General features: G+C 37.5%; 2 protein-coding genes across 3 annotated transcripts in view; one reads left to right on the forward strand and one right to left on the reverse strand.

Moving 5' to 3' along the window:
* The window catches only part of LOC138064026 (spliceosome-associated protein CWC27 homolog), a 113,915-nt gene extending 96,141 nt beyond the window's left edge, over nucleotides 1-17,774 (reverse strand). Inside the window, exons 1-10 of one of the 2 annotated variants that reach the window (XM_068924578.1) lie at nucleotides 17,425-17,774; nucleotides 16,341-16,437; nucleotides 14,591-14,703; nucleotides 13,096-13,239; nucleotides 12,447-12,545; nucleotides 12,132-12,235; nucleotides 11,000-11,069; nucleotides 7,927-8,006; nucleotides 5,309-5,342; nucleotides 3,110-3,285 (exon numbers count right to left, since the gene is read on the reverse strand). In XM_068924578.1, coding sequence (XP_068780679.1) covers nucleotides 3,110-3,285; nucleotides 5,309-5,342; nucleotides 7,927-8,006; nucleotides 11,000-11,069; nucleotides 12,132-12,235; nucleotides 12,447-12,545; nucleotides 13,096-13,239; nucleotides 14,591-14,703; nucleotides 16,341-16,437; nucleotides 17,425-17,466 — 959 coding nt within the window. In that variant the 5' untranslated portion in view covers nucleotides 17,467-17,774. Of the gene's footprint in view, nucleotides 1-3,109; nucleotides 3,286-5,308; nucleotides 5,343-7,926; nucleotides 8,007-10,999; nucleotides 11,070-12,131; nucleotides 12,236-12,446; nucleotides 12,546-13,095; nucleotides 13,240-14,590; nucleotides 14,704-16,340; nucleotides 16,438-17,108; nucleotides 17,203-17,424 lie in introns of those variants that run through there. The other variant, XM_068924579.1, reaches the window with a different exon arrangement.
* On the forward strand, nucleotides 17,437-25,852 carry LOC104146879 (protein SREK1IP1). The gene is made up of 5 exons (XM_068924580.1): nucleotides 17,437-17,876; nucleotides 19,209-19,256; nucleotides 20,902-21,042; nucleotides 23,647-23,725; nucleotides 25,228-25,852. Exons 1-5 carry the CDS (start codon nucleotides 17,864-17,866, stop codon nucleotides 25,415-25,417), a joined length of 471 nt encoding a protein of 156 aa, XP_068780681.1. The 5' UTR covers nucleotides 17,437-17,863; the 3' UTR covers nucleotides 25,418-25,852.
* Nucleotides 25,853-26,163: the final 311 nt, after the last annotated feature.

A 26,163-nucleotide genomic window follows, 5' to 3' on the forward strand; every position in this document is an offset into this window, starting at 1 on the left:
CATTATATGGTTCAGGATTAATCTATCGCTGAAGGCATAGTATTGAAGAACTACTTCTTCATGCAGTCAGAAAATTGCTTCAGCACAATGTTCCTGCAAGATCTGAGACAGAAAACTACCTGATGTGTCCTTGACCCGCACGCTGACACACGATCATTTTTATTGACGCAGGAGAAACATTCATACAATTTATCACTGGGATTTTGCATGGATCTCAGCTGCAGAACTAATAATCGCCTTTTGAGATCCAAGTTACCTGTCATCCTCCTTGATTTCAATATACTTTGTTGCAGACAGCTAGTCCACAGCAGAGATGGCACAGCCACTAACTTCCAAAGCAGCCACACAGCACAATATCAAAGATGGCAGAACGGAAAAACAGTGGACAGATTTTAAAAGATGCCTTGCATATGTCCTCTGAAACAACACCTGGTTATATCTAGCACAGCCATCAAGACAAAGGTGATTCAATTTATGAGGAGATCAAATATCTTCCCTCTGATGAATATGTTGGACTCACCAGATGTCTCCAGGCCCTTCAAATCCACAAAAAAAACGGATCTTTTAAATTTCATATAGTGCGATTCAGGTGCACTTACAGGGAAAAAAAGAACGAGTAACAGAAAGCCAGTGCTCAGGAAATTGAGTTTTATACTCATGTACATAACACTATACAGTTCTATGAAGAGATGAGATTTATGTATGGGCCCAACAGTAATGGATTACCATTAATCCACAGATCTGACTACACATATCTTGTGGACTCCATGCAACTTGCCAAAGCAGAAAAGTTAGTTGCTTTTAACTAAAAGTGAAATCATACTACAGATAAACTTAATGATTATTTAAACTACAGATTTTGTTTACTGTATCTTTTTATGCTGTTATGCTGAACGTTTGATATCAAATGATCTTGCTCATTTATTTCCAGCTATTTAAACACATTGAGTCTTCTCTTCAGAGCAAACACAAAATTACAAGGAGCTTTGAAAGCGGCACTGTCATCTGGACCAGGAAAAGAACTGCCTGAGAACTACTCAGATTTGCTTTAAATACAAAACTCTGGTACTCTCCCTGGTGTGCTTTTCAGGTTCAAGTCAATACTGCAGAAGTTGTAGAAAAGGACACTGAATTTCCTGCTTATATCCCATGAGTATTTTATTTGCTGGAGCTGTTCAAACTTAAAGTGGTTAATAAAAATTCTATTCTTGGCAATGTTCTCACTGGGGTTTTCACTGCTCCAAAGGTTAGACAAGCAGCAACACTTAGGGTTGCATACTCATATTAAAAGATTATCCAAAATAATGCAAATGTTCCTACTTCTCTAAAAGCACTGCCTGCTTTTAAACACAGGCCATGTAGGATTAACAAATGTTATCTGACGTGGAACGCTCAAAACTTATAATGATGTTGCTTTTGAAATAGTATCAAATTCTTTCAATAAAAAGCATCAAATCAATATTCATCAAGTAGCAAATATCAGGATACTTTATCCCTTTTCTCTTAATAATCCAGTTTGTCTTACAATTGAGACTGTCCACCACAACTGACAATAGTCCTTTTTACAATATGATATAGTTATTTTTACTTTTATTAGGTATATAGCCATGAAAATTTGAATAACCTGAAAGTGGTGCAAATTAGATGTGTGCATTCCGGCTGACTGTAAAATAACAGCTGATTTGAGTCATCCCCTCTCCTTTCTAACCAATAGTTTGAATTTGCATTTTATCTCAAAGCATATAACACCATCACAACAAACGTATCTTCAGATATCTGGATCCAAAGCCTTTGCTCCCCAGTTAGTGATACAGGGATAATATTTTTAATGGAAATTTTGAAATCCCTCTTTAAAGCATTTATATTGAATACAGGTATTCGTCATAAACAGACCGCCTCAGATTATTCCATGTTGACAACATACTTGGCCATTACATAGAAAACCATATCTAAGGTTGGGGGAAACAAGTAGGAAAAAATAAAAATAAAATAAGGTTGGTTCAGTTCAGAGACGACGGCTATGGGAGAGAGTCTAAGACAGCCACTGCATACCCAAAATTTATTATATGTAAAGTAACTATTTATGACAACCATACAGAATTAGAGTATAAATTCTAAATTACTTTTTCAATGCTTCCTCCACAACAGCCAAGCAAATTTCACTGAATAAATAAATTTACATGTTAAGCTGTATTACTATGAAGACTATTAACTGTTCAGTAACTTCTAGAGTCCACAGCTACTAAAATACTGAAAAATAATTCATAGCAAATTTGACATCAGCCCCACTACTCATCAACTACATATATGAAGGGTGTTCCTACGCTAATATGAATATTGTCAGGCAGAAATTCCCAAACTAGCTCTGGAAGCAAGACCGTCTTACACAAGGTTCCAAGGAGGCTAATCAACTCACGGAAAATTGAGAGCTAATCAGTATAAAATTTCACTAAGACTGGCATAGCTATACTACATAAGCTGCTATCTCTGTAAAGAACTGTACATTACTACAGAAACAAAATAATTTGTCTAGAGCTAGTTTAATTAGTTCAATATAATGTTACACTGTTAAATATAGACATATTTCAATCCTTCAAGAACGACCCTACATAGTATTTAAAAACTGGTGTATCAGTTGCAATGTTGAATAACTGGTACACTGTAAGAATGACTGCTGTGTTAAATAAGATTTTAATATAGGTGGAAGCCTTTACTTTCTGAAAGTCTGAGTGATAGATGAACACATGAATTACTTCAGATGAAGAATTTGCAAAACTCCATATAAAGATGAAACAAAGCATGATATATACAGTCCAAACTATATTTATATTTTTCTATATTTATATTTTTCATAGGGAAAATAAACAGAAGAAGTCCCATAAAAGGTTAACAATAAACTTTCAGATAGTGTGACAAAAACGCAACTTAACTCTAAATTTAAACTGCCAAATAAAACTAAGAAATGAGAAAACAATAGACAATTTCATCTTGGTGCGGAGGGGAAATAATTTTAATATAATACTATCAGTGTAGTAAACTACAAGATTAGAAGTGAACAGAAAATCTAACTGCAAACAAGCTTAATTAAAAAAAAGAAAAAGATACTTACCTACGACTAGTTGTTTTCTTTTCTGCCTTAGTTTCCTCCTCTTGAAGCGGCAATTTAACAGTTTCATTTGTATCAATTTTTAACTTTTTTGCAATGCGTTCTTTCATTTGAAATCTTTCCTTGCTAGTGACTTCACCTTCTATGCTATCAGTATCTTCATTACATTCCTCTTCCTCCTTTATTGATTTAAAATCGGAAAATTGCTGGTTTAGCTTCTTTTTTTGTTGACTAAGAAAGTTTCCATGTTCAAAATTCTGTACAAAGATTATCTTTCAAAAAAATGTTAAGTTCTTTTTTAATCGCCTCAAAACACATTTTTCTAACAAATATCTCCTTATTTGCTTCAGAGGGAACACAAAAATTAGAAACACGGTAATAATTTTTTCATACATAAATTATAAATTTTTTGTATCACTTAGATAACTTCCTAAGAAACCCTCCTAGGTCTAAGGAATACCACATAACAATGTCATACCTGTCTGATCATTGTTTCTGGATCCTATATATGATCAAGGCAATACATAAAACACTTCCTTAATTTTCCATTAAAAAAAAAAAGTCCTCAATAAAAATATCCTAATACAGGGATTATACAGTCATGATGGGATGGAAGAGGTTTTCCCATCAGTCTCTGGGAGGGACTTTACAAATGCAACATTGATTGAAAGAAGTTGTGAAAACTTGTAAAAAAAAAAAAAAAAAAAATCAATAATCCCTGCTTGCTATAGAGTTACTATGTTTCCACGCCTGACAGAGGAAGCTCAGTTCAAAGATGATTGGGAGGGAGAAATCAGCCACTCAACAACAAAGCAGAAACCTGACTGGACCAAGGGATCTAAGTCTGACTCCTGCACATGAAAGCTTCCCTGAAGAAGAAGGAAGCCTGCATGAATCTTCATGGAAAGATGCCAACTCAGACAAAAATCAGACTGCACAGCTCTTTAAATTTATTTTGGAATGGTGCTAATTAGCCAAAGAGACGGCATAAGATGCTAAGTGATGGCAATTTTAACCACATGCAGACATGACAGTCTTAGCAAGAGGACTATACAAAACTCCAGGAGATAGCCAGGATGTCAACAGTTGGAAAGGAACACTAAAGAGAATATACACACTTTGGGTGTGATTTACAGGTAGGAGGAGGATCATGATGTCCACATCCATATGTGTGAAAAGGAAAAGACTGGAGGTGGGGGAGAGAAGCAAGAAGTACAATTTTGGGGAGGGAAGGAAAAAAAAGAAAAAAAGAATTGAGAGCTGGATTTTAGATATTGAATCTGAATCACTGTTTAGTATTCAGAGTACCAGGCTTAGATATTAATTTAGACAACACAGAGCAATTTGAGTATCTGAAAAATTATTAGCCGAATGTCATTCTCAGAAAGGTTCTCACCACCCTTCCAACACATAAACACTCCTGTACAGCAAGAATTACAAAGGAGGAGAGTACAAGAACCTAAACTCATACTATGTTTTGTGGCTGGAAACACAGCACAGAGAAAACAGGCTGGAAACTGACAGTTTTCTTCTCATTTATGCAAGAGAATGGGACAGGTTGGGTTCTTCCTCTGTTTCCACAGTGCATGAATTAACAGTACAGTATCTATGCATTGTAGATAGACAAGGAAGAGAGAATCCTTTCCAGCATTCAATCTGGGGAATGGGGGGTTATATTCCCAGTCAAAAAATACATCCTTGTCCTCTCAGCAGCAACTCAAAGGGCTATCCCCTGAGACAAAGACATACTTCAGCTACCAGTTTTATTCTGCGCGATATATGACAATCTCTTTGTAACTAAAATAGTCTCCATGTTTGGTCGTTTGTCCACTGTATTACTGCTTGCTTATTCACATTTCCTGATTGTCAGAGATGACAGTCTCCCTCAATACTAATTTTAGTGAGAAGTGTACTCACTGAAATTTTGTTTCCTTGGAGAAATCTTTCCAACAGGACTTTCACTCATACAAAAGTTTCCCCTCAAAACCTGGAGTTTTATTATTATTTATGACAAATTTCATTGCGAAGGTTTTTTTTTTTTTTAAGTACAGATTTTTTTTCCCTAAACATCGAAACATGGTTTCCTAAACATTTTTTTGTCATGGAAGCAGTGTTTAGAAAAGCAGCGTTTGTTTCCTCCCTAAGATCTAATTCTCACATAACAAAAAATAAAGATTTATTTATTTTAAAAATGTTACTCACCTCACTTGAACCTCCTTCTTCACCTGCTGCTTCACTGAAAGAAGAAAAATAACCATAACTACTTTGAAGGACTAGAGAAGGATTAGAATAGTATTTAAAACAAACAAACACACACCAAAAAACAGTACTTGAATTAAAAATTCTGTTCACTTACCTCCTTGAAATTTCAGCCAATTTAGTCATTTATACCATGCTCAACTTCATCCTAACAGCATCAGTTAGTAATATTTTCTACCATTTCTAACTAGAAGTGTTTAAAAATCATAGGATAAAACAATAGGAAAACTCTGTGCTGTCATATAGTAGATAAAGCACATCTTGAACTATCCGGACAAAATATCGTCTCTGATAAGATAGAGAATTATTATTATTTTTAAACAAAATATTTTGGTTAAAGAAAGTATGACTAGGCATGTAGATAAAAGATTATCGGATAGTTGTGGAAATCAGTCTGGAAGAAAACATGGATGATCAAGCGCTGTGACACTGTATACGTTCAGTATCGTACAAGAATAAGTACCAAAAAAAGTAAACAACAGTGAGAGTATCACGTCAGATAAAACACACAACAAATGAGCCTACCATCATGTTTTTTGACTACTGTCTGCATCAGACTGAAGTAAAACAAAACAAAACAACCTGCCCCTCTCAAAACAAACAAACTTAATTCATTCTGTTAAGACAGATGTTTTTGATCTCATATACAAACAATCCCTAGCATTTCCTTGCAAATAGTCTGCATTTAGAGAAGTCGTCTTTACATACTTACGTTCTACATGCACTATACTGGTAACTAGGCTTAACATCAACTTTTCCATTGATATACACCTACAGTTTAGCATACTGAAAAGGAATCTATTTGAAGATAATATACTAATGCTAACCTATCTACCGTTAATTGTCACAAACTAATAACAAAGACCCTCCAGGCTTTTTCTATCACAAGAAAACTTTAAAAATAAAAAGTTATGGTACAGAAACAAAAAAAGAACATTGAAGGAGTCTCAGTAGTTAAGGCTTTGAGATACACTCTAACCCATCAATAAATAGCCAAGGTCACCAATGAAACAATAAATTTGCTAGAACGAATCCAGAAAACTGTCTATGGAAGTAACTGTTTTTAGTAGGAGATTATAAAAAAAGAATTCTTCAAAAATCGTTAAAAAAAAGATTTTGGAGGCATCAGGTCTGTAATTCTGATGCCTGTCCTGAGCAAGTGAGTAGACACTATAATAAAGCATAAAATAAACAGATGCCTGGAAATAATGATCTAATTGGGATTTGTAACATGGTTTCTGTAAGGGGAAACTGCCTTTCCAACCTCTAGGAGTTTTCTGAAGGGGCTAAATATATTATATTTGGACCCCCACAGAATGTCTAACCAAAAAGGAAAACTAAGCATCTCTTGGGTGATGGGAATGATAAATAACTGGTTAAAAGATGGAAAACAAAAGTTAGGGGCAAACAATGAGTTCTTGCAATGGAGAGAGATCACTAGTGGTATGCCACAGGAGTCTGTGCTGTGCCTTGGGCTGTTCAAATTCATTAACAAAGCAGGCAAGCAGCCAGATCACTGAGTTTCTTGATAATACAAAGTTACTCAGAATAGTAAGAACAAGAGAAGACTGAACAACTGCAGAAGGACCTGAGTGATGAGTCAGCAAAAAGGCAAATGAAATTTAAAGTAGATGAAAGTAAAACGACGCACATGTGGAAAAGGAATACCAAATGCAGAACGAAGAGCTCTAAGCTGACCTAATTATTACCAATCATGAACAACTTCTTGGAGTTGATATGATACTTTTACACAACTATCTCAGCTTAATAATCAACAGTGATTAAAAAAGCAAATTAGAAGTTAAGACCTATTAAGAAGGAAACAGAACAAAATAGACCATGTTTACGCAAGCGCGTAAGTCTATGATTCACTCACACCTTTAATATGTTGTGTAGACCTCAAAAAAGATATTTTAGAACAGAAAAGAGATCACAGGAGAGCAACAATAATAACCAAAGGTACAGAACAACTTCTGCATAAGGAAAAATTGAGTAGCCTTTAGCAGTTCGGGCTGGAAAAGAGATGGGCTAGGAAGGGATAATGGCAGAGAGAGATGGATAGGGACCAACTGTTCACTGTCTCTTCCAACAGAAGAGTTAGAAGTTACTAAAGAGGCTAGCAACAGCAGGGTTCAGAACAAAAAAAGGGAGGTACTTCCTGCAACACCCAGTAAAGCTGTGGAACTTCTTATAAAAGGATGCTGTAAATGCAAAAACATTACATGTGTTCAAGAGGAGACTGAGCAAGTACTTTGAAGAGAGATCTATAACAGATGAACCACATACCTCAAACTGATAGTCCCCTTAGCTGAAAGTAGTTGGAGGCTAGGAGACTAGTCAGAGAAACATCAGGTCTTCCCTGCTCTTATTCCTTCTTGTGCATCCACTACTGTCCACTACCCATGACAGCATAATGGTTTAGAGGGACATTCACTCTGACCTAGCATGACCATTCTTACTTTCTTAGAGAGTGACTGACAAACAATGAGTATACATGATGCTAATCAGGTCTAACATTCTCAATATAAATCTGTTTTGGAAATTGGAAATTGTGTATTAACCTTTTGACAGCAGGAACTGAGCTTAGGTGGGGATCATCCTTCAGTAGGTCATGACTACTTTTACTTTTTCCTTTCATGCTCTGTTTAAAAAAAAAAAAGAAAGAAAAAAGGTATTATAAACATCAGTGTTTTAGAGAATAGATGGTGAAAAGAGGTAACGGTAAGAAAAAGATCATTTCTTTCCTGCTATTTTTAGCCTAAGCCGCGAGCATAAACACTTTTAATAGGAGAAGAACAGAGAAAGCATTTTTTTTTCATTTCACTGGTTCCAGAAAGAGAAGCATCAAGTTGATTCCATGGATATACACCTCTTTCAGCAACAACAATGCAGTTAATTCTAAGATGGGAGGGGGAGGAGGAGATTGTCCTATTATCATAGTCATTACCTACTGGACCTGGTATCTTCATGTGTATCTACCCGAGTGAATGAAGAGCTAAGACCTAACTTTCCAATGAGGGTATACAGCAACTCAGAACTAACATGTACAAAAGTAGTACTTATCACTAGATTGGACACAATGTAGATCCCTCAAGAAAAAAAAAGAAATGAATAACCTGCAATACAACATGCAAGAATCATCTACAGAGGCAAGTAATAAAATCTTGTAACACTTCAGATCTTCAGGTACAAAGATACCAGTAAGAAAACATTTCCTATGCTGATCCAAGCGGTACACTGAAATATTACCACCTCTGGTACGCAAATACTCTGCATTGTGACCTGAAGGTCTCTATTTCAGCTGCAGCTTATATTCCCTTAATAATAATTCTGCAGATAATAAAATCATATCCTAACTTACAAACGCTTGCAATTTATTATTATGTAGAAAAAAAGACTAACACATTCAGCAACGTGAAAAATCACTTGCTTCAACAACTTTGTGTTAAAGAGGCAGACAGAACATATGGCAGTTTTTTGTGAACTGCTGCAGTACCTTTGTGAACAGCTCCAGACAAGTATGGACAATTAAAAGAGCAGTTTGGACATCAAAGGCTTCAGTTTAAAGACTAAGCCACAACTAGCAGGAGCCAAAAGGTCAGGGCTCTGAGTGTACTAATAGCTATTAATGACTGTGAGGAGCTTCACCTGGGGTCTTCACCCCATAGCCTCCTGGCCATGAGCTCCCTTTCAGCTCAAGGCCTGCAAATCCAATCCTTACCTGAGCTGTCGTAAGTGAACCTGTCTCTAGCCCTGTCTTCTAAATGGACCCATCTGGACCTCCACTGTAGCCTTGTCTCTGTGTCCTGTCTCTGGCCCCATGTCCTGCTGCTCCTGACTGGGCCACCTGAACGGATCTCAGACTTGGTTCATTTCTTGCCTTGCCTGGGGACTCTCTGGACCCTGTTACTGGCACCTGGCTCTGCCTGCCATATCCAGATCCTGTAGGACTGCAACCCATTGGTGAGGGCATGACCTCTGCAGGGATCACCCTTGGCTTATTTTCCTAACGTAGTGGCCAGCCCTTGATGCTCCCTGATAGTTAGCTTAGGTCTTCTTGACCTCTGAGCCAAACTGTGAACCCTGACCCCGTGGCTCCTCCTGAGTGATCAGCCTGGCCCTGGGCTCCGATCTCCCCACAGGGCTAAGCCTCTACCCAGCCTCCTGAATGAAACCCTGTCCCACCCAACCTCTGGGGCTCCTCAGTGGCAGCCTGACTCCTTTCCCTGCCCCCTCCTTCCTCCCAAATCTCACCTAGCCTCCAGGGCTCCTCAGCAGCATATCAAGAGTTAAAAAAAAAAAAAAAAAAAAAAACAGTGTCCAGAACTATAGAGATACTGACCTAGACCTATTAGAAACAAGTAATTAGGTTAGGAAAATAAGTTTTCATTTTGTTACAAAGAACAAATAGAAATTCTTAAAAGCAATTGATAGCTACAGCTAGTCCAGAATTTAATTAGGACAAACATGAGGATAAGATTTTTAAGATCAAGTTGGAAGGCAGTATGCCAGTCTTGAAACTGGGTTGTTGGGGGCGGGGGGTGGAATCAGGAGTTTGTGGTTAAAGATATGTTCTACTTAGGGCATTTTAAACCAAAAAGCAAGCTATTTGGCATGAAAGGGAAGAACAAAGTAATAGAATGAGATGCAATATTAAAACACAGACAGATGTCTATCAACAGCAAGAGGGCAATGGCATGTTGTTAAGGTAAACAAGCACAGTTAATCTGAAGGGGTAAGCCAAAGCAAGAAACAACCAGTTAAAACTACTGCTGTGATAAACCCCTGCTATCACCCTGACTGATGCTGTCTCACTGTAACATTGTATTCACTGCTTTCTTTTCCATTTTACCACAAATCCTTAGGGCTGAGGACCACCTTTCAGTTTATGTTGGTACAGGACCAAGCACAATGTAGTCTGATCGTTAACTGAAACAGCTAGGTACCTGAGCCATACAAATAAGCTAAAAAGCATACAGCCTTAGAGAAATCACTTGTACAACAGCAGAAATGAGGATAGCAACTTGCCAAAGAAATATTTAACCAACCTTATTTGAATCAGGTTAGGAAATGTTAGGTCAAAGACTACCTAAGCAACCCTACTTCTGTGAACGTGGACAATTCATAATAGTGTAACATTTAATTATAAGCTAATGCACTATTTTTCCACACTATCACTGCCTCATTCTAGGCACAGGATAAATACGTAAGAAAATGGGATTAAGAATGCACTGGCAACGAACAATTTGACCTATGTCAAATTTCAAGTAAATAATATGACCATCACTTCCCATTCTTGTAATTAAGGAGGTGAGGGAAAAATAAGGTGTGTATCACCTCTATGAATTCTAAACAGTAGAAATAGCTCCAAATTATGCAGCGTGAAATATTATGTTTAATGAAATATAAAAATTATTGTGCAGCAACTGAAGTCACATTCAGTTAGAGAAGTTAAAAACTTTTGTTTACCTACATGTCAAACTAATAGAATTGTGTAAACTACAGTAATTTCTAATATTATTGCTCAAAGCTCAGAAACTTATGAAGAAGGCTAGCAACTTCAAAGCTTTTCACAAACAGGCAACAAAGCTGATTTTAAGTTGAAAAGAAAAAAGTAAGCATTAAGTACATTACCTGACTAACTCTGTTGACTTCTTCTTCTTCTTCTTCAGCTTCTTCTCCAAAGGAAAGCAGGTTAAAATTTCTTTAAAAGAGAAAACACATATATTCTAGCAACTCTTTAAATACTATTTTATCAACAATCCAAAAAAAAAAACCTCTAAATATGTTACTTTTACATTTTATGTGCAGTTTTTTTCCTGCTAAATGCACCAACTTCAAACTATGACAAATTATTTTCAATAAACTACCAGTATTCAGACAGGTAGGCTTCTATCCTCTTCCCAGGACAGAACCACCACTATAGTTAAGCATCACTTAGAAACTGTTAGGAGGGAACTTAACAAACTCTGCCCTTGACAGATTTTCATGGACTCAAGTGCCTGACAGCTCTGCAGAGCTTTTTGGTTTTTTGTTTTTAAGCTTTTTTCAATACAGCAATATTTAAGTACAAATATAAAGTTTTCAAGACAGGACAGTTCAGAAAGGCATCAAATACAGACATACATTCACATAACGTAATTAAGAGAAATTATGATCTTTAAGTTCTTTCAAAAAAAATTTTCACCATGTTTGACGTACTTACACAATACTTAGGCAACAGAACAGACAGCACAGATGCAGCTTACATTTCCTATTACTTTTCATTACATGTTTATAACTATCAAGCTTCATTCACAGGAACGGAAATTTCCCATGTCAAATGGGAATTTTTTTTGAAATTTTGCTGAATATTTTAGTGGGCGAGAAGGGGCAGTTGACAAATAAGTTCAAAATCTCAAACAGCTGATCTATGACCAAGTTACCAGTGTGCAGCAAGTTCTGCATTGCCTCAGTCACACAAGAATGATTGCATACTCCTGCCCACAGGAAAATGGGTTAAACTACTACATTCTACCTCATTTTGTAGCAAACTACACATAATACAGTTATCATCGGTCAGCTGATGCACAGTAACCGTTTCAGTCACAGTAACTAGATTTTTCTGATCTCTGAAGAGACAGAGGAGGAGGTTGTTCTGCTAATATTAGAGAAAGTTCTTCTGCACGTCTGGTTAAAGACTTACGTTTCAAAAGCAGAAACAGAAAATAAGCAAGCTGTAAAATAAAGGTGAAAGAAAATTAACTAGTGCTTATATTATATTTACTTTGTGCCTTTTGATTTGGACTTTTTAGTTTCTTCTTCCGGTTTGTCCTTCTTCAGCTTTCTATTTGCTCTTGGAATGATGTCATCAAATGGATTAAACAAAACCTATAAAAAATTACTATTTTAGACACATCTTTAACAGGCATTTTGTTTTAATTCAACGATTGACTACTTTAAATCAGAATATACAAGGACATGCATATCATACACAGTTATAGATAAACGTGTGCCCAGTTTTCACATTAGAATGGAGCTGTCTGAAAACTATGAACAAACAAAAAATCTTTAAGTTGCTTTCAAAATAGAACATACCCACCTCACTACTTCTTATTTTGTGTGGACTAAGTGGTCTCTCTTCCTTGTCAACTTCTACTTCAGCCAGTCGCAACATGTTATAGATTGTATCCCCTGTAACCTGATATAGAAAACATTGTAAGCGCATAAGATTTTTAAAAGGCAATAAATAGCACTTCTGAGAGCTTGAGGAGGGGAGAGTGCTCGGAGCAGTGAAAGAGGAAAATAAAAACACTGTGGAATGCAGAAATAGTTCATTTATTTCTTTCAAATAAACCATGATATTGGCAAATCCATCCTGAGGTTTTCATTTTCCTGATTCTTCTTGTGTGATTATAATTTGCAAATGGAATTTTATAAAAATATTACTATTATTACACTGATTTTTAAACAGTCATAATATTTTCATTAAGAGATTACTCAAAGGAAGCACAATACTAAAATATAATTTAGAAGAAAACCAACAGCAATGCATATGATTATAGAAACTACCAAAAGAAAGACTCTTATCAGGCATGTGAAACAAAGAGAATGAAGACAGCCTAGAAAGTAGTGAAATAAATTTCAGAGGTACACAGCAGAAAAACACCACTAAAATAGCCTTTGAATAAAGAGATACACATAATTGCTTCTGCCAAACTCAAATTGGCGTTCTAGCCCGTATCACAGACCTTTCCGAAGATTGTGTGCTTGTTGTTAAGTTCATCTGCACGGCCCAATGTAAAGAAAAACTGACTGCCATTATCATGGGGTCCAGCATTGGCCATAGCAACAAGTCCTCTTCGATTAAATCGCAATCGTGAGTGGAACTCATCCTGCCAAACAAGACAGACAAAGAAATATGATTTCGGTCATGTAATTTTATTTTTTCCACTTCTTTAGCCAATTACATTTACATCTCTCTCTCTATATATACATACACACACACAAACACAAAATAAGCTGTGTTAATTTTTTTTTCTGACAGTAATAAAACCAGCCATTTATAACTGAATGCCAGGATTATATTTAATGGCTCCTGTTCTCAATAGGAGCCATTTTATTTCAAAAAACACTAACCAAACACTGAAGAAAATAGACTATATCAATAATATAAACAAACATATGATTTAAGAAAAACTGTAACTTCTGTCTTTTTCAAAGATTCTGTTTTACAAGCATTGTCTAATTATTAGTGTTAGTCAGTATTTTTGTTAGAATTAACTCTCCTCCTAATATTAAAAAAAAGACACTTCTCAAAGTAACTAACTGCATCACACACATTTCCTGTAAATCTATCATTCTTGTTAACTACTCCATATAGGGACAAATCCTAATTCAGGTAAAATAACTGGAAATTCAGAAACAGATTGCAATAGCTCAAAATTGAACAAGTATCATGGTCCCAAAAATGTTCTTCCTCGGTTAAAGCAGAACAGGACTACTTTCAAGGGAATGTGAATTGATGAGTAATATATTAATGGCATGGTAGTAACACAATTCTAAGCACTGCAAATGCTGAATGATACCAGTAATCTAAGCAGTAGTGCTACTGTAGTATTGCAAATATTTGTTTTGTGTTCTGCTTAGGTACAAACATCAAGATATATCACATGCATGAATCTGCTCTAGCAGTAGGGGAGATTGAAGGCCCAGAGACACGCTGTGCAGCTTCATTGACTAGCTAAAGGTCTTGCCCACCACGTCTGAAACAAAGCGATCAAGCGTAACAGAATATAGCGTGCATGTGCATGTGTGGCTTCGCTCATGATCTGAGGCTCCTGGTCAAGAAAAGAGCTGTGCCAGTAACAATAATTCAAATGAATGCATCATATATAATAGTCAGTGATCTTTGCTAACTGAGATATAAATTTATGTAAATAATGTACATTTCTGTATCCGAGTTTGCTGCATATAAAAATCTACTCTTAACTCTTCCCCCAATCCTTCCTTGTGCAGATCATGCTAGTAAGGTTATATATTTATAATATCACAACAGCTAGATTTAAGAACTCTGAATACAAAAATGCATATTCAAAAACACTGAAGCAACATGTCAAAGCAACTAGCGTACACAACTAACGTTACAATTCTTACATGAGTTCTGCTTTTTTGCAATCTAACTTATCAGGAAGACCAACTGATAGGGAATAACCAAAAATTAACACACAAAATAAAGATATCTACCTTGAAAGGAGCTCCATAGATTGAATCTCCACCTGATCCAGTACCAGTGGGATCACCTCCTTGCACTATAAAACCAGGCACAACTCTGTGAAATATTGTGTTATTGTAATACTCTAAAGGAAAAAAAAGGAAGAAGAAGAAAAGGATATTAAATATATTTAAATGGTCTCAAATTTACACTTCCATATAGATTAGGTAGAAATATCCAGAGACTGGAGATCCAGAAAACAAGTACTGTAACCAGGTTCTGCTCCTTCCTCTGTGTCCCCTCTTCTTCCACTGTCTTGCTTGGTTTCACTGTTTCTCACCTATAAATTATGACTGACAACATTTATGAAGAAAATTGTGGTGTCCTACATTTCCTGCTTCAAAAGGCACTGTACCTCACTGATAAGATGATACTGATGAGTTACTTTCTTTTCAGTTCTCCAGTATTATCACTAGAATGATAGTCCCAATGTATACCAGTTTAAAAGGAGAGCTAAAGCTACTACACTTTGTCCTAGCTAACCTCTTACATGTATAGTTATCCATACCCATACACCAAATGGTAGCATGTTCACCGACCAGCAGGAAACACAGGTGTCATCACTTTCACCTGCATTGTACCCATACTGATGATTTTCACAGAACAAAATACATGGTATAGCTTTCTCCCTAAGTTACTTCCTCTCTGATTCTATATACATCAGATAAGAGCTATCAGCTCATAAGGAAAACAAAAGGAACCAAAATTTAACTCTACTTGACAGGTATACAGGTATTTACTTTTTTTTTTTTTAAAATCAGTAACATGCTGCAAGACAAAGTAGGATCTACAAGTGTTACAGTATAGCGAGGTATCTTCATAGATGGTCACACCCTAGGGAACTTACAAGGGAAATACTCAAAGTTATCATAAAAAAAGCATATGATCCTACACAGCAGTCAGAAAAATTCAGAAAGGATATCCTTTAACACTAAGGGTAACTCTCAGGATTTGCCAATGGCTGAGTTGACTTACCTTTCCAAAAAATCTCCACATCAAGATTAGATGCAAGAAACTAACTAAACAAGAAACAGATGTGATTAGTGCTGGAGGCACAAATCCCAGATTGCTATTGTTTCTGAACAGAGCAGGGCTAAAAGAATTCTTAACCACTCTATAAATGTATAAATGGGATAATAGCAGCAGCTAGAAAACACACAAAGGCAAAAAAGGCCTTCATACATTCTTGGTATAATTTTCCCAACAGTGAACTTCTCATTCTGGCACCCACTATTTCAGTGATAAGCACTGCAGAAGTTCAGTCGGCACAAAACTACAGCAAAAGAAACATTAGAAGCATTCATGAATAAATGTAAAAGTAGTAAGGATGGTGATGCAAAGAGCAGCTTTTCAGAGGATGTCCAAGTTTTGCATCACTGCCATTTCACACATTTATTAAAGGAGGAGTTATACTTCATAGTGACTTGCTAAAAATAAGCCTTCCTGAGCCTTTGATGTACAGCTTTTCAATAAATACTACGTCTACTAGATTTGAGAAAAACACCTACAATTTTTATATTTTCTTCATTCAAGTTCTTTTTACAAGGCCTTGAGGAATATTCTCTTTCTGGATACTATTTAGTATTTTCTACATACAAAAAACATTACTTAACATAATAAGATGAAAGCATAATTACAACCTCTATTTTACAAAAAAAAGGCACAGATATCAATACTGTACATGAAACAATTTCAACAGCTCCTAACCCATTCAGTCATTACCTTCCATACAAAGCTGGATGAAATTTCGACATGCTTTTGGTGCTTCCTTTGACCACAACTCTATATCAATATCTCCTGCTGTTGTTCTCAGCAAAACCTATAAAAACGTATATAAATGTCATTAGTTTTCTTGCAAATTAATCACTGATCAAAGAACATCGTTACCGAGTTAAAAAAAATACTTCTAAATTCGTGAGGTTAATAACAGTAGCACATATTCTGATGTGCCAGGTAGCAGCCGTTAGTCCCACGTAGTATTGCCAGTACATAAAATACAGTTCTCAACTAACGATAAGCAGGTACCAATTAGATACTCTTTATTCACTTCCACAATGAAGTAACACAGAAAAAGAGTAATTATGCCTTAAACCTCCAAAGACATACAACTTTATTGCAGGTGTTACCATTACGTTCAGTGTGACATCACAACACTATTAAGACCCTCAGATTTGGTCTCAGACCAGGGGAAATAAGATGCAATGCCGCAAGGACTACTTTGCGTTGTGTCACCCGTCCACCTAGCACAGGTTGTTCCTTGAGTCAGGCAACGCCTTTACGGCCTACCATACGTCAAACACTAACTTTAACCAACCCAGCACCATAGCACCGAGACCACCACCGCGCACACGCGGCGCGCGCTCGCCTCACCCGCCCCCTAAACACGCACACCCGCGCACGCAGCGCGCACGCTCCCTTCACCCGAACAGCTGCTGCGCACGAGCCCTTCACAGGCGCAACGCCAACACACGCGCAGCGCTACCCCCTCACCTGCGACACCCAAACACCCCCTCACCGCCACAACCCTCCTTCCTAAACGCAGAGCGCAACCCCTCACCCGCACTACCGCATGCGCAGTGCGCTCCCCTCCCCCCCCCGGAGGGCACAGCCCCTCTCCTGCGCCCCCCCAGCCCGCCCCGTCCTGCCCCCCGGGCGGCCCGCACGCGCCCCTCCCCCCGCCCGCCAACGGCCGCCCTGCCCCGCCCCGCCCCGCCGCAGCCCCTGCCCCTGCCCGCGCCCGGCTCCCGGCGGCAGCGGCCGCCGCCTTCCCCTCCACTCCGCTCCGCATCGCCCGGGCAGGCCTCACCTTGCCGTTGGTGGGAGGCTCCTGGATGTAGATGTTGCTCATGGTCGGGAGAGGGGCGGCTCGGGACCTCGCCAAGGGCCCGAGCGCGACGCCCGCCTACGCCTCGCCTCCAAACCCGCACTACCGCCGCCAGCCTCCCGCCATCTTGGGCGCTCCTATCCAGCTCTGCGAGGCGAGGAGGCGGCGGCCCGAGCCAGGGGGAAGGAGAAAGGGATGAGACCCCGGCCAGAGCCTCCGCTCGAGTCGATGAGTACCAGCTCCGCCTCGGCACCACCTGGAAGCTTCTCCCGAAGCCTCAAGCCCCGCTCCTTTGCTCCCGCCTGGCACGGGGGCGGGCCCCTCTTCCCTGCGAGTGGCACGGTCCAGGAGTGCGCCGCGCAAAGCCTTCCGGCGGGGAGGGCGGCCGGAGCGGGACGGGGCCGCGGCCGCGGGAGGCTCCATGGCTCTGCCGGGTGAGGGGCCCCCGTGGCCAGGCTCTTGGGGGACGAAGGGGCAGCAGCAGGCTGGCCCCAGAGCGGAGTGCTGGGAGGGGGCAGTAAGCTCCAGGTTGATAACAAATTGCGCGTTGAACCGGGGCGGCGGTGATCGCACATGACTGCGTGTCGCAGTAGGAAATGTGGGAGAGGGAGGTCGGTGGGGGTGTGTGGCTGGGGAGTATTTTCATTTATGGCGCTTCTGCGTCTTTTCGCTCGCTTAGGTGTGTTTGCCGGTGTCTTCTACGTGAGAAACGGTTTGTGGTGCATCTCCTCACATCATAGGTGCTGTAGGTAGAGAAACATTGCTCTGGTTTAGAAAGCTGATTTTCTAAAACGTCTCTAGTTTTAAGAGCAAGGGAGAGAAGGAGATAACTTTGGGGGTTTCAGGTAGTGGAAATTTAGTTGTGACCATTATGAATAGGCTTAGCTGATTAGAAAGTGTTGTATTTTTCTTTGGTTTCTGGGGCTTCTCTTCTTCTGAGTCCTGTTTTACTATGTCTATCTAAGTTGTCTATCTAAGGTGGGAGCTCACATTGGTATAGAAACTGCCTAGTTTTCCCCAAAATTGCACAATTCTGGTCTTCCTTCTTCCAAAATATCTATTGTCCTTTCCCGTATTCTCTTCGATTTATTCTCCATCTCCTTTCTGGCACCCATTAATTCTTCATTGGTTGGTGCCTTGTTGCCTGAGTTCAAGATGGATTAAAGATTTGTTTAGCCAATTTTTTTTAATTATTGTTTCTATTAGTCTTTTTGTATTTTTTTCAGGAATGATTATTTATCTCTCTTTTAATTGTCTTCTTAGACAGTTCCTGCAATTAAAATATACATCAACTCAGAATTTCCAGTCATTGTCTGTCAACGTGCACACACTGCAATAATTTATAAATACATTTCTGGTGCATGGTTATGGATCACTGGAATGTTCAGTGACTACTAACGTGTCCATACTGTAACTAAACAAATGCATGAGTTTTCAGAGAAGTGGAATAATTATTAAAGTTATAAGGTCAGAAGAAATCAATGGAGGATTTGACAGTAAGTTATGTGAAGCCTGATGATCCATACCTGTTTATACGAGCCACGTTTTTCTGATAGAATACTATGTAGAAGAGTGACCTTAGAAATGCAGTTTGTTTTGCTTTTCTTTATATTTGTGTCAGCCTTGATGACAGAAACAGTCTGAGATCTTAGTATTCTGAAAGGAACGCTCATTCCTGTCTGTGCATTGACATTGTCATGTCAGGTTTTAAAAAGCTTAAAGAGTTCTGTTTCATAACACCTAATTGATAGATTTTTCTCTTGCAGGTGGGAATAAGGATAACATCAGAGCGGGATGCAAGAAATGTGGCTACCGTAAGTCTGTAGTAAGCAGTATGAAGATGCATATGATACAGCGTTTTCTTCAATTTATGATCTCTGAACTGCCTTTTGGAGAAAAGAAAACAAGTTTCTTCCATTGTTGCCCAGACATTTCTCAGTTTAAGTTACCATATTTGTTTTTCTTTTTTCCTACTCTTTCTTTGGTCCCCCACGCTTAACACTGCTTTCCAAAACCATTGAGTTTTTCAATGAAAAAAATTTGCTGCTGTATTCATATATGCTTCATTTGCAATGCAATTAATTAAAGACCGTCCTTTAAATTCGAAATTTCATGACATCTAGCTTAGTACTTACCTAGATGAATAGACCATCATGCTTCTTCTGAGCCATTGTAGGAGTTTTGCTGCAAAACTTGAGCAGACGTTTCTGCACAAGTTATGTCCAATGCATGCTTTGAAATGAAAAATAGTTTAAAATTTGTATGATCTTCTATGCTAAGAAAATCTACTTCATGCAGTCTATAGTTCAAGAAACAGTATATTTTCTCTACTTGCAAGTTCTCTAGTTAGCATTTGGCTTATGCTTTGCATTATGCTGTCATAAAAGCATGTCTGTGGCTACTCTCCTGCTGAACATGGATTTGTCCTCACGTAGAATTTAATTTTGTAATCACTAAGGCTTGTTTTTGAACAGTGAAGGGAAAAAAAAACCCTTACAGGGATTTAAGTTATGTATTTACGAGCATTATGTGGGGTGAAGGAAAAAAAAAGCTTGCTTGCTTCTTTCACTGTAGACTTTGCCTCCAACAAATTTTGTCAATGAGTTGCTTATGTGTATCAGTTCTTCCAAAGGAGCATGGATATTTGTATATATTTAGTGATTGATTTGTAGGTGAAATATCTCCAGCTTTTTGGAAAGGGAGGAAACTTGTAGTCAAGTCACTCAGCTGGTATTTATGTTTCTAAAAGCTCCGTCTTCAGGATGTAGGTTTTTTGATAGGAGCAAGCTGAGTTTGTTTCTGTTGCTACTTGAATTTCTGTATTTTTAGCATAGTCTCTTCCAAACCATATATTCAGTTTGTTTTATCTTTCTGTAATGTTGCTATAGGTATATACAGCTGTGAGGTGTCTATCTCTGGTCATGATTATTGAGACATAACTTAGAAAACTAAAAATACTTGTCTAGGTAGTAGTATAGGTAGTAGTTTGGCCAGCATCATGTACCAGTTATTAAAGAGAAATTGTATAATGTATGTAATATATGTATTAAAGAGAAATATATATTATATAAGGGAATAAAATTGTTGTGTTTTGCTAGTGGGAGAGAGAAAGAGTAATATAACACACTTGCTCTAATTTGAAAAATATTTCACTCCTTGCTTTGAAATGTTTCTTCAGGAAAGCATTTGAGATCATTAAAAAATAGAAAGCAGAGGTTGGATGAAATCTTTAACTTATAGAAATATGAAGGGAGGTCATAAAGCACCATTAAATGGAATACCTTTGCACAGCCTCTCAAAATTCTTCAGGGCTTTTTCAAAGTAAGCTTTCTCTCCATTCATAGATCGCAATCTAGCCTTTTCACTTACCAAACTGAATAATACTAAAATGCATGTTCCTTAGTTTCTGATATTATTTGGTAATTTGTAACTTTTCTTTCTGAATATTTTTTTGTTCAGCTGGTCACCTCACATTTGAATGCCGAAACTTCCTCCGAGTGGATCCCCAAAGAGATATTGTTTTAGATGTTAGCAGCACTAGCAGTGAAGACAGTGAGGAAGAAGAACTACAAAGATTACAAGCCCTTCGTGAAAAAAAGAGTATGTGGGTTGGGTTTTTTTTTGTTTTTTAAAGAGTAAATCACATAATGGTCTTCTGAAATACTGGCATGAAGTACTGGAATTTTATCCTTTTTTGGAATTACTATTAGTGGTTTAAAAGAAGGATTTTAATTCATCTGTTCAGACTTCAGAGATGTGATACACCTAAGTCTTTTTTATTATAATTAGTTCCTTTTATAGGAAATTAATAATTACCCATTTGGAACATCTCAAAAAGGGCTCTCAAATAGAAAAGATTGTAAGACTGGTAATAAGCAGCTGCTTAGAAGAAAATGATGTGGATGTTCTGAATTAATCCTTTGATTATTGCATATAGTTCAAACATCCTAAAGTTGATAGTAACTTAAAAATAATGACAAATAAGAAAAGTGAGTTTCTCTCCTGTTTCTAAGTAGCCTTTTGACTGAAACACCTAGTGAATTGAATTCATATTTGGAGAGATACTGTTCCCTTTGTGGAAGTTTTGAACATCAGCTGTGTGTCAGAGAGAATAGGTGGGTTAATTAGTTACCAGGTACTTGAGTTCATTTAAATTTGGACTCTGAAAAGGCCTTTCCCCTAAATACGAAGGGGAGGCTGTTCCACCAAAGCATGTTTTAAGTGTGCCAATCTAAAATTAATTTTCTTAATTTTTTTTCTACACGCTTGAAATATCACATTTTGTTCTGTTGCTCTCCCTTCCAGTCTCTACATGCAGTTCCTACCCAAGATACTATTTAGGAAGGAGAAGAGATAGAGAGACCCCTGTGTTTTGCTATAACACTTCAAAAGAAATGCATAGTCTTTGCATGTCAGAGTGCTGAATTGGATCTGCAACAGCCCTTTCCTGGAACAAATCTCCTTGGAAAAACTTGTTTCCATTTGTTATATGCTTTTGAATGTAGGATTTTGGGTTTTTTTTTTTTTTTTTTGTCCCTAAACATATTAAAGATGGCTGTCTGCAGGAAAAACAGGTCTTTACTGGATCTTGTGATACTCCTGTCTCTTATATTTTCTTTATCAACATGTGGCTGCTATGTGTAGTTTTAAGGGCATCTGTATCTTTAACTCATCTAGACATTTTGGGAATGTTTCCCCCTCCCCCCCCCCTTTTTGGTCTTTAATCCTGCCTTCCTGTTTCTTGTTTCAGTAAACCTCAGGACCCTTATAAGAAAATAAGTAACAACATCCTCCTCTCTGAACCTAAATGTTTCTTTTACATTGAGTTTGTGTTGGTAACTGTGTTCCTACTGGCTTTGAAACAAACATACAAGCATGACTGCACAAGTGATCTCTAGCCTTAATAAAGCTAGGGTTTTCCTGAGCTCTGTTTCTAGATGGTGGAAAGAGGAAGGAGGGTGACAGGTTTGTGTAGAAGACAGGTCATAGCAGAAGCCTGACTTCTATTCACCTATTAACTGGCAAATTCGCCTTTCTGGGCAGAAGATGCTTTTTTTTCATTATCTCTTCCACCCCACTTCAGCAGCTCCTAAAACACTGCTAAGTAGAAGAATTGGTTCTGGTATAGCAAATCCTGTATGTCTTCAAACCTAGCCTTTTGGATTTTAATGAGGTTGTTTTGGACAGATATGTAGTTAATTTTTAAAGCAACTCAGAAAAATGAGTTGGTGAAGCAATGTTATTTCACAAATATACTTAAAAGTTATAAAGGTAATTGACAAGGAGGTCTGTAATGGTAGAAGATTTAGTTATCTTTTGTTTATATGCTTGCTATGCTAACTATTCCTCAGTAACATAATTCAGAGTCAGATATTAAGGTAGCTAAAGATGTCTTTTCCATGAAAGTGCAGGCAATACTAAGTGGAACTTAATAATGTTTGAATATTTGTATATTGTTGTCACATCATTAGTTCAGTCTCTGAAGGGTTCCTCTTCTATGATAGAATCGTTCAAACTCAAAAGTGCGGTCTTGATAAAGTACTATTGGTGGTGTCTTTGCAGATGTTTCTTTTCAGTCAAAACTGCATCTTCACCATAACAGTAGGAGCTTTCTAGCTGTCCTTTTCTTTAGTATTTCTCTTCCATGTTTAGGTTTTATTCAACTGCACCTGGAAAGTGGGGATAGGCCAGAGTAGGAGCAACTTTTCTAGCAATTTTCACAGACAGTATACTGACAGTTAATTAAAATTTATCTTAGTTATGACTTAACTATTTGCTGTTTCCACATGAAATGAGGTTGTGTACAAGTAATTCGGGTAAGCCTGAGTGAAAATACTTTTTTATTATTTGGTACATTCTAGTTCCATGACCTGTTTTCAGACTTGTGCAAGTCTTAAAAATACAGAATAATGGATATGGAAACCTGAAGTTGATGTAAATGTGAAGGACAAGTCACAATTTTTACTATGTTTTACAGGTATTTCTTCATTCTCAGTCTTTAGATAAAAGTCCTTGGAATGTAAGTGGTATAACAAGTTCTGCTGCTCTGCAAATTATTTCTGAAATTAATTTACTAGGGAAGGAAAAGAAACTTTTTTAACAGCAATTTTATGCTAATTTTACACTGTTGTTGAAACCGTTCTTTTAATGCTAATCTTAATTCGGAAATGAAGTATTTTGTAAAGTGTAACTTCTTATCCACAGATTTAAATGAGGAAGAAGAAAAAAAGAAACAAAAAAGAAAAAGCAAAGAAAAAACAAAACTAAAGAGAGCAAGGAAAAGGTAACTCTTTCACACACCTCATTTAATTTCAAAACAGAACTTTAGAAATATTCAGAAATATTTAGAAATATTCCATGTTGGGTGTTTTGTTTTGTTTTTTCCTCCTATAAAACATTGTCTCTTTTGATCCAATATGTTTTGCCAAGTACCTCTTTGGTTTGAAAAGCTTCCTGTTTTCCAGTGAGAACTTGTCTGGTTTCTGAATGGTGGTAAAGTCACCAGGCTTTCTGCTGCAGCGTTAGGACCATGAAAGTCTGGAAAATCTAGCAAGGCTTGGAAGTTCTGGAGGCCTGCAGTTCTGAAATAGCAGTGCTCGCTCTGGTTGCCCGACAATGAGGAATCCCAGGACGTGGTGCAAAAAGTAGAACAACCAGAACAAGTCAGCAGAACTCTGATTGGCAGCCCGGAGATCCCCAGCTTAGCCACATGGTGGGGCTTCTCTGGAGTTCACTGACCCTAATAAGATCCTCTGTTGCTCCTCTCTCCTTTGTTGAGTGACGTATAACTGTCAGTAGGAAAACATTTTTGCAGATTTACTTAAAATGTGCTGAGTCTTAACACTCCTGTTGCTTTAGAAGCCCCAAAAATTGTTATTCCAGTTTCAAAAAAAAAAAAAAGTCATAATACTCAAATTGTGAATCTGAATTTTGGCCTGCTGACTGATTTCTTTAGATAAGACTACTCACTGATTGGCTGTTGGGACTATTGATGAGATAGTCTCCCAGGAACTGCACTGAAAGCCAGGAAACGTGTAATGTATATGGATGCCACAATAACATATTCTTCAGAAACAAAATAAGTGCAAAGAAACAGGACTCAACACTAGTCATATTGGCAGTTTTCCCCTTCCTTATTTACATACTGGAACTCTAACCTGTACTTACAAAGAGAGTATAGAGGAGTCAAACTGCTTGCTGTAATCTTTAGATGCAAGTAATAGTCAATCTTGTAAACCGTACCATAAAACTGCACTCTTGAGTAAATTAAGCAGGACTTTTTTATTGTCATCTTACTTCTTGTACATATATAATCACTTCCCTCATCACTCTTTGTTAGAGACAAATGTTATGAGCTGCAAGAGCATCTAACTTGGTCATACCTGTTTCTCGTAACTTTTTTATATGAGAAATACATTAAGATTTATCTGAAGGCATTACTTGTAGTGTTGATCCAGATCATGTGATACTTAAACTTGAAGCTCTATCTTATTGTCCTGCTTACATTCTGTTTTCTTGAGGTCTATAATCTGAGTGGTTTTGTTAAGGTTGAAAAACACACAACTTGCCTATTTCATTGTGAATAATTCAATACTATAAACATACTGCTTTTTCTGGCAAGATCATCTAATTAGAAAAGTCGTTCTTCAGTTGAACACGTAGGCAGAGATGGCCATAAGCTTTCCGGATGCTACTGTATGAATTCTACACCAAATTTAACTTGTGATATTATATAGGTAGTGGTTCATTTTTCCTCCTCTGATTACTTGTCAATCTGTATTTTAGATCTTCCTCATCAAGTCCAGCTGAAGAGGATAAGCCAAAATCAAAAAAACAAAAAGCACAAAAAAAAGAAAAGAAGAAGGAAAAAAAGAATAAATCTAAGAAAGGAAAACATCACAAAAAAGAGAAAAAGAAGAGAAGAAAGGAAAAAAGTTCATCTTCCGATAGTTCAGACAGTTCTAGTAGTGACTGAGCTGCTGGCCTGTTTTTGTTTCTACTTCCATAGAGACTAGAATGATTTTCCTTTGAAATATAACCTATTCATGCTTTGCAATGCTGTTGTTTTAAAGTGATGGATATATATATTTTTTGGAAGAAATCTATTTGCAAATATCAGTGCTTCAAATTATTAAATGGATGATTTGGAAAGAAGCTACTCTTCTATTTCAAGTTTATTAGTACCCTACCATGCAAGTTGGACTTGTTTTTGACTCTTAGTTCAGTTTTGGTTACTTGAATTTTGAATCCTTTATACTAGGATATGGCAAACTTCAGTTTGCAAGTAGTTGCATGGAAAGGTTCAGACTTAAATATGCTTTGTATTGGAACTGTTAAATCAAATTTGGAAATTTAAATAATGCTTTCTGTTCTTTTATTCTTTAAATAAATGTATATGTTTTGTATAACACTTTCTACCTATATAAGCAATAAGTGCAAATGAGGAACAGCTGGGGGCTTGGGAGAAGGGAAGGAACAGGAGGTAAGGAGCTGCGGGAGACTGCTCCTTCAAAATTGATCAAGTAATAGATTTTGAAATATACAACAAATACACATTCTTTTGGCAGGATCACTGTGTGAGCGAGCTGAAAATGAACAAACAAAAGCAAACAGACCCTATGGATCTTTCACAGTCCTTTTGTTCTACCTAGGTTCTGTTTCACGGTTGCAGCTACTGCAGCTTTGAAGACATAAAATGCCACTTCTTAAGACTAGAAACCT

Source organism: Struthio camelus, chromosome W, assembly GCF_040807025.1.
Source record: "Struthio camelus isolate bStrCam1 chromosome W, bStrCam1.hap1, whole genome shotgun sequence".
NCBI lineage: Eukaryota > Metazoa > Chordata > Aves > Struthioniformes > Struthionidae > Struthio > Struthio camelus.